The 9,074-nt window shown below is 51.3% G+C and overlaps 1 protein-coding gene across 1 annotated transcript; it reads left to right on the top strand.

Moving 5' to 3' along the window:
* Positions 1-1,083: 1,083 nt before the first annotated feature.
* Positions 1,084-8,750, top strand: coa3a (cytochrome C oxidase assembly factor 3a; the record flags this gene model as incomplete). Its single annotated transcript, XM_084158438.1, has 2 exons — positions 1,084-1,282; positions 8,647-8,750. 2 exons carry the CDS (start codon positions 1,084-1,086, stop codon positions 8,748-8,750), a joined length of 303 nt encoding a protein of 100 aa, XP_084014564.1.
* Between the last annotated feature and the right edge of the window lie 324 nt (positions 8,751-9,074).

Here is a 9,074-nt window from a genome sequence, read left to right as displayed (position 1 = left end):
GAGGAAGGAGTAGATTCAGTTGTAAGTGAACACAATACTATGCTTTTTTGAATATATTCACAGATGGATCTAAGGACCCTAAAACAGGGAGGACAGGAGCAGCTTTTAGTGTGCCTGAGTTTAAGGTGGCAGTGACGAAAAGAGCAACAGATCATTTATCTGTTTACACAATGGAGTTGTTGGCCATACTATTGGCTGCAGAGTGGGTGGAGGAGGTGTGGCCAGACAGGGTAGTCATCTGCTCTGACTCCTGTGCAGCACTGATGAGCTTAAATTCATGTGTGTCTCAGGGCAGACAGGATGTATTGTATGAGGTTTGCAGTGTTTGTATAGGGTGAAACAGATGGGGGTATTTGTGATGTTCCTCTGGGTACCAGCTCATGTGGGAGTAGAGGGGAATGAGGAAGTGGATATTATTGCCAAGCAGGCTCTTAAACATCCTAATGTTGAGATGGAATCAGTAAAGCAGAAGCCAAGGGATTAATAAGAACAGTGGTTAAAAATAAGTGGCAAGAGTTGTGGAACAGGGAGTGTAAGGGAAGACATCTGTATAAGATCCAGGAAAAGGTGGGGGCAGGGAGGTCCTCAGGCCGAGAGAGAAGGAAGGAAAGTGTAGTCACCAGGGTGAGACTGGGACACACAAGGCTCAATAGTACATTGAAAGTCGTGTGGAAACATCCGACTGGGTGGTGTGATCATTGTCAGGAGGAGATGGAGACAGTGGAACATGTTCTATTTCAGTGTCAGAAATATGTGAGAGAAAGGGAGTGATTATTATTAGATTTGAGGAGTAATGGGGTTAAAGAGCCAGGATTAAGTGAACTGCTGGGGAAATCTTCAGGGGATGTAGTATTTAATTATGTATTTAGTTTCCTTAGGTAGACGAGATTATTGGGTAGGATTTAGACCTTCACTGTCTCTGGTCCACACTCCAGTCCAGTTGGTGGTGGTAATGGACTTTAAAGTTGGTTGCCAACCGCCAAATAAAACCTACAGAAGAAGAAGAAGAAGAAGAAGAAGAAGGCAACGTCTGAGGGACCTATTTTAGTTTTGCACAAGCAGACCAGTCTGGTCGTCGGAAAAATGTCTAAACAGAAACCGACGGTGGATCCTGAAGTCCCTTTTGCCAAGAGAATAGATCCAAACAAGGAGGATCTTACCAGGGACGAGTTCTACTTCATCAGACAAGTGGAGCTTGCGCAATGGAAGAAGAAATCTCAGCAACTGAGGGGCCGTAATATTGCAACAGGACTTGCAATCGGAGCCTTTGTAATGGGAATTTGTATCCTTGTCAAACAGTCACATAAGGTGAACTAGCTAGCTACGTAAGAGCTAACTTGCACTAACCGGCATGATATAGCAAGCCATGGTAACGTTTGCCATAGCTTAGCAGGTAAAGTCAACCAGTCATTCATTAAGGTCCTTGAAGCTGCAAGTCATTGTAGAAATGTTATGAAATTCACGTTGTAATGGTGAAGAGCAGCATGACTTGTAGCAAGCGAGTTAGCTAATTGACTTAACCAAAATCTGGGTTTACAGGAGACGTTGAATATAGCGATTCTCCTTTAATCGAATCGCAATATTCAACTTTGGGTCGTCATATTCAGCGTCTCCTGTAAGCCCAGTTTCTGGTTCACTAATTGGCAAACTAGCTACCTAAGTAGCTCTCTCAGCATGTCACGTTATTGTAAGCTGCTACAGTGAAAGCTGGTGATGATGAGTGTAAAACGATTAGTTACCGGAGTGTAACTCCAGTTCTATGAGTGGAGCGGAGCCCCATAGGGGAGCTCTGCTCCTAGTGGTTTACCCTCTGCCCTAAGGCAGCAACAGCCTGAAACAAAAGTATGCACACACCTGCAGCCAATGGGAGCACAGGTGTCCCTATAAGAGGGGATGCCTCCCCTCAATCAGCCTCCCGAGATATTATCTTCAGCGAGACTAGAGAGGGTCGGCAGGGCCTTAAGTCCTATCGGGCTCCGCTCCACTCATAGAACTGGAGTTACACTCCAGTAACTAATCGTTCTATATCGTGGAGCTCCGCCCCATAGGGGAGCTCTGCTCCTAGTGGTTTAAGGCGGAGCGTAGCGCTCCAAAATGTACTCCCTGCCGAGCCTAACACTTCCCATTAAAAAATGAAAAGGTCAAGCCTAGCAATGGCTGCAACCAATTCCCGCAGTACTGCAACCAAGAACCCATACGGGCGTCACAATATACCGCGTCATCGGTTAAAGACCCGCCCCACCTAGTTCAATGGCAATGCCACTGACTAGTGGGCAGATCACCAGAATAGAAGCTATACTAATCTGTACTAGCAGATAGATGTGCCTCAATATCCTGTGAAAACACTACCGACCACTAATGGAATGACACCAAGTGTCACTCTACATTATGTACACGGTAGACCGCCTCACTCACTCAATGGAATCCCAGAGATTAGTGGGCAGGAACAAAACATAGGTCATACTAAACTGAACAATCAGATAGATGACCTCACATTCTGTCAAGTCAATACATGCCTCTACTGTACTGAACCTGTCAGTCAGGAGTCATGCCACAAGATATGCTTTCCTATCCAAAGCGGACCTGATAGAGACCTGTGTCCATCGTCCTGCTTTTTCTCTCTTTTTAGCTCAAGATTCCCCTTCAGCTATGCTGAGTACAAATCGAGCCAGAGAGATAGAAAGCCTATCTATCAAAAAACATGTTTTCCTAACCAAAGCGGACCTGATGGAAACCTGTGTCCCCAGTCCTGCTTTATCCTCTCTTCCTGGCTCAAAATCTCCTTTCAGCTTTGCTGAGTACAGACCGAGCCAAAGAGTTAGAAAACATATCTATCAAAAATACGTCTTCCTAACCAAAGCGGACCTGATGGACACCTACGTCCACAGTCCTGCTTTTTCTCTTCCTTGCTCAAGATCTCCCTTCAGCCACGCTGAGTACAGATCGAGCCAAAGAGTTAGAAGACATATCTAAGAGATAGAAACTGATAAATGGAGACGGTGTCGACCACGACGCTGCTCTACAAATATCCTCTACCCCTGTTCCTCTGAAAAGGGCAGTAGAAGCTGCTACTCCACGAGTGGAGTGAGCTCTGATACCCTGAGGCAATTGTCGCCCCGCTGCCTCGTAAGCTGTCTCAATGCCTTCACAAAGCCAATGAGACAATCGCTGTTTTGAAAGTGGTCTACCTAATGCAGCCGCACCGTGACACACAAACAGCTGAGGCGATGACCTAATCACTGCTGTGCGCTCAACGTAACACGCCAAAGCGCGCACTGGGCACAGACAATGAAGCGTTTCCTCACTCCTCTCCCCATGAGGAGGGGGAGAAAAAGCCCACAACTCCACGGTCTGTGATCTATATGCACTGCTAATAACCTTCGGCACAAACGCCGGTTTAGGACGTAACACCGCTCTGCTCAGATCGCCATTAATGGCAAGGCAGTCGGGTCTCGTCGACAGAGCACACAAATCACTGACACGCTTAGCGGTAGTCAAAGCGAGCAACAGTGCCGTCTTGATAGACAGCATCTTGAGGGGTATTTGATTCAATGGCTCGAAAAGGCGACTTACATAGCGCTTCGAGTACCAAAGCCAAATCCCAGGCATTGGCCTAAGCCGCCGCGTTCCCAATAAGAAACGTTTCACTAGAGGGTGGCTGAACACATTCGTTCCGCCAAACCCCTCATGACCAGCTGAAATCGCTGCTGCAAACACTCTAATGGTGGAGGGCGATTTCTGCTTATCAAACATAAACTGCAGAAAAGAGAGCACACTCTCAACCTGACAGTTCATGGGGTCCACACCCTGTGTGTCACACCATCGTGAAAAAACGTTCCATCTGCTGGTATACATCCTAGAAGTGGAACCGGCTCGTGCACCCTGTATGGTTCTGATCACTGCATCAGATAACCCACGGCGCCTCAACCTGTCCCATTCAGGAACCAAGCCTTCAGTGGTTGGCCGATTATGGGCCACTGCCCTATCGAGCCTCCCGCCTGGGTCAACGCGTCCCGTCGATGTGGAATTGGCCAAGGTGGCGCAATCAACATCTGACTCATCTCCGCAAACCAAGGAGCCCCCGGGCGATCGGGCACTATCAGTATCACTGACCGCCCCCCTGACCTCACCCTGGCTAGCAGTGGGAGAATGCAAGACAGCGGAGGGAATGCATACAGGAGAACTTTCGGCCACGGGTAGTGCGCGAATGCATCTCTTCCCAGTGGTGGTTCGTCCTGTTCCCTCAGAGAGAACCATAGGGGACATTGCGCGTTCACGCGTGACGCGAATAGATCCACCTCGGCTCTCCCGAACTGTTCCCAAATTTGGAGAACAATGTCCGGATGCAGACACCACTCGTCGTCTCGAGGACCCCCTCTTGACATGAGGTCTGCTCCTACGTTCAAGTAGCCCGGAATGTGTGCTGCTCTCAACGAGCGAAGGTGCTTGTGAGCCCACAGCCACAATTCCTCTGCCGCCCGGTGGAGAACAGGAGACCTGACTCCTCCCTGGCGATTTATGTGAGCCACTGTGGTCCGGTTGTCTGACCAGACCAGCACATCGCGACCCCGAAGGGTAGGCGCGAAGTGGGTCAGAACCAGTCGAACCGTTTCCAACTCCAAGAGGTTTATGTGATGACCTGATTGAGGCCACACACCTCCTATCGCTTGAGTCTGACATGTCCCTCCCCATCCAGTCAGAGAAGCATCTGTAAATACTGGAATGTAGGATGACACCTTGCCCATCGGGACTCCGTGCGTGAGAACGCTCGGATTCCTCCAATAGTCCAGGTCTGCTCTTAGCGAGAGAGGAACCACCACCAACCGATGACGTTGACGCACTGGGTCTAGTCTTAGTTGGGCGAACCATCGCTGTATTCTGCGCATGTGCAGGAGTCCCAGCGGAACCACAGAGTGGGCTGACGACATGAGACCCAAAAGTGACATGATCGACAGCGCCGTCACTGTGCGATTCGGACGACACTTCCTCAGGGCTAGCAACAATGCTACCCTTCGAGGGTCCGAAATTCGAGCCCTCATCATTACAGTGTCTAGCTGTAGCCCCAGGTAGACAATCTGATGACTGGGCCAGGGTGCGCTCTTTTTCCAATTCACAGCGAACCCCAGACGCGTGAGATGAATCACTGTCTGTGTTGTGTGAGTGAACACCAGCTCTGCTGACGGGGCGAGAACCAGCAGGTCGTCTAGGTAGGCTAATAGCCTTTTCCCTTGACGACGCAACGGTTCCAATGCCGCCTCCACACATTTGGAAAACGTTCGAGGTGCCAGGGCGTACCCGAATGGCATCCTCGTGAACTCGTACGCCACCCCTTGAAAGGCGAACCGCAGAAACTTCCTGTGACGCGATTGTATCGGCACATGGAAGTACACGTCCTTTAGGTCTATGCTTGTACAAAAGTCTCCTTTCAGGACACATTCCAGTAGACGTTTTGTCGTCAGCATTCGGAAGGGTCGTTTGGTTATGCTCTCGTTGAGAGTGCGTAAATCCAAAATCGGCCTCACTCCCCCCGTCTTTTTGGGCACTAGGAAATAAGGCGAATATAGCCCTTTGTTCCTTTGCTCCCGGGGAACTACTGTGACCGCCTCCTTCGCCAAAAGTTCCGTAATCTCTGACATCAGAGCGGCCACTTTGTCTGGCGTTTTCATCACCGCCCTCCACCACTCCCCTGAACGGGGGTGGGGTTCGATGGAATTGGAGGGTATAACCCTTCTGCAACGTCTGTTCTAGCCAGCGTGAGAGGGTACAGCTTCGTTGCCACTGCCAGCAATGCAGAGAAAGCGGGCGCGCACGAAGCTGTGGTGCATCCAGTAGGAAGGACCTGTATTCCTCTATGGCCCTCGCCGCCGCTATTCCCCAACACTGGGTTGGTGGAATAGCCCAAGGCGGGCCCCCCTCGAAAGGGAGAGGAAACATCAGCTCGTTCTGAGAGAATCGGAGGCCTTGATACGTCAGTTACGTCTGTAACTCTAGTATTCCGGCCCTCCGTGAACGTAGCACGGTTTTGAGCTGCACTGACCGAGGTATTAACCTGAGACAGAGCGCCCTCTCCGGATAGCAATTGCGTCATCATGTCATTGTCTGACTGAGAATGCTGCTTGCCATGAGATCCGTCCACTGCAGTACTCAACAGTCTGGAAAGTGTGGTCTCTAACTGGTACCACAAGGTGGCGCCACAATACCTCTTTTTCACTGGTCTCATGAGGTTGCTCAACTGCACACTCTAGGTGTGGTGAGCTGTACTCAGAGTAGTGGGTATTGTTACGTTCTGAATTAACCGGGGGCGCCCATACATCGGTTACACCTGTAACTCTAGTATTTCGGCCCTCCGTGAACGTCGCACAGGTCTGAACTGCGCTTGCTGAGGCGTTAGCCTGAAGCAAGGCGTCATTCCCAGCTAGCGGCTGCGTCTTCATGTCATACTTAGACTGAGACAGCTGCCTGCTATGTGAGACCTTTACTACAGAGCTCCTAGGAGTCTGTAGTAAAATATCTTTATTAGGTGAGCTAAGGCTACGCCTTGCTACCTTTTTCTCCTTCCTCTCCTGTGTGTGTTCAACTACGCACCTTCGGTGGGTTGAGCTACACTCAGGATGGTGGGAGAGATTCATAGGACATGTAGTACTCTGCAATGTGTCATGGAAAAAGGGCTCTTTTGTGACAATGTCAGTGGGAGCCAACTCTTTATTCACATAACAACAATAAACATTTCCCTCCATGCCCTGAACAATAGGTTGGGGGGGAACAGTGGGCTCTGTCGCGTCCAGCGCCGAGCCGTCATCCGTCCTCTCCCCCTCGTCCCGTCATTGACGCCGTCGTTTCTGGCTGACCTTGCCAGGACGGTTTTGTGACGACCTCTCTCGCCGGCGGAATCGTCGCCACCACTGTCGTCGCTGGGGGGGCCGAGCCCGCTCGCCTGCTGTCGGTGGTAGGCGCCTGTCGCCTGGCCCGTCGCCTCCCTGTAGTTCTACTGGGGGCGTTAGAGGTTGACGGGTTAGTTGAGGCCCTGCTAAACTTGCCTGCCAATGGCAGGTGTTTAGCCAGGTGCTTCCTCTCTTCGTCTAGCTTGCCGAAACGCTCCGTCGCCTCCTTAACGGCGACCCCAAAGAGGCCCTCGCTAGAGACGGGAGCGTTTAGCAGCGAGGCTCTGTCCGTCTCCTTCATAGCCGTCATTGACAGCCAGAGGTGACGTTCCATGACCACCGAGGTGGCCATGGACCGGCCTGCGCATATCGCTGACGCCTGTGTCAGATGAAGAATAGCGCCAGAAATCCTGGACGCCTCTTCAATCTCCTCGCTGGTCAACTCAGACCTACCCGTTGTTAGACGGGATAGGGAGGCCGCGAGGAGGGCAATGTTGTTAGCCGCTGACACAGCCTGGGCTCCCAGCGTAAAGGACTTCTCAGCCAGCTGTGCTGTGAGTCTGTCCTTTTGTGCTGGCAAGGTGGCTTTCTTGGAGGCCGCCCAGGGACTCGAACCCGGCACTAGATACGCCGCCATGGCGCTCTCGAGCCTAGGGATTCCCTTGGCAGCCCACTCACGTCCAGCCACTCTCGTGAATGGGGTGTACACTCTGGCCGGCGAACGCGCCGCCAGGGGTGTATCCCACGAGCCCTCGACATATTTTCCGAGAGAAGGCATAGCAGGAGCCATTGGCTCAGCTGCCTTTCTCGGTCTAGAGTAGGGGCCGCCCTCCATCATGTCGACCTCCACAGGGGGGGGAGCAGGGGGCAGCGCTATCTCAAGTCGATTCGCGGCTCTCTCAATGAGTTCGGGAAAGTCCGAACGCAGAGAGGCCGCTGCGAAGGACAGGGCTGCTGACGTAACAGAGCCCGTGTCGTCATCGCACAAGGAGCCTTCAGATCTCACACTCCCCAAAGGGAAGGGGGTCTTGAAGGTTGGCGTCAGAGGGTCGGATTGTTCCATTGGAACATCCATCTCTGCGTCTCTCTCCTTGTCATCCCCTGAGCCAGCACTGTCCGACGACGCCTCTGAAGCAGAGGCGAGAAGAGACAGTACATCCTCTAGGGGGATATCCTCCCTAAAGAACGCCCAACGCTGCTTCCTCACCTTCATAGGAAGGAGGGCGCAGGAGGCGCAATTAGGGGGATTGCCGGTCCCTTCCTTGGCATGCTGCGGCCCCAAACACACGAAACCGAGGTCGTGGGGGTCCGCAGATGCCTTGGAGGAACATCGGCACTGAGCCCTGAAAAGGGCTTTTGGGGGTGGAAAATCTCCTGGTGTGCTCATATTAGAAGACGTCGATGGCTGGCTCATCGACGGCGATTTCTTCCTGAGTCTTCTCTTCGTCTCTTCTTGGCTTCTTCAGTCTAGTCGTCCAGTCGCTGAAGATAATGGTAGGCTGATTGAGGGGAGGCATCCCCTCTTATAGGGACACCTGTGCTCCCATTGGCTGCAGGTGTGTGCATAATTTTGTTTCAGGCTGTTGCTGCCTTAGGGCAGAGGGTAACCCACTAGGAGCAGAGCTCCCCTATGGGGCGGAGCTCCACGATATAGAACATGTCTGCCATAAATGTATGATGATGTTGAAAACGACTATAGATAGCTTTTTAGCCAGCACATCCCTTGCCTCTGTCAGCACATTTGCCTTGACTTTGCTCCTCCTAGATGCCTACACGTTTTACTCAGTGAAACAGGAGAAGATCATGGATGAGCTGGATGAGGAGGCCAAGTTCGCGAGGATGAGGGGGGCAAAGACAGGCACCAACTGACATGGCAATCAGATGATTTAGCTCAGATGGACTGTGTGGTGTGCCACCTATATTATCTCCTGAAGGGACTAATGCCGACGCATTGTCAACTTTCAAAGGCAGCATCTGACCCTGTTTTGCCCAGGATTTGTAGGTTTTTATGTAATTGTGTTGCTGACATTGTGATTAAACATGCTTGTCAATAGAAGGAAAGATCTACTGTTCCCGATTTACTAATTCAGGATACCTGGGTGGTGTTTACTAAATGGAAGAAAATGGACTACTTGTAGTTGTTGTAGACTTATTTTTGTAGCGTTTCCTAAATGAACACGACCCTATTCTCCT

This window comes from Coregonus lavaretus, assembly GCF_964263955.1.
Source record: "Coregonus lavaretus genome assembly, chromosome: 1".
Taxonomy (NCBI): domain Eukaryota; kingdom Metazoa; phylum Chordata; class Actinopteri; order Salmoniformes; family Salmonidae; genus Coregonus; species Coregonus lavaretus.
This window is presented reverse-complemented; position numbering and strand designations above follow the sequence as displayed.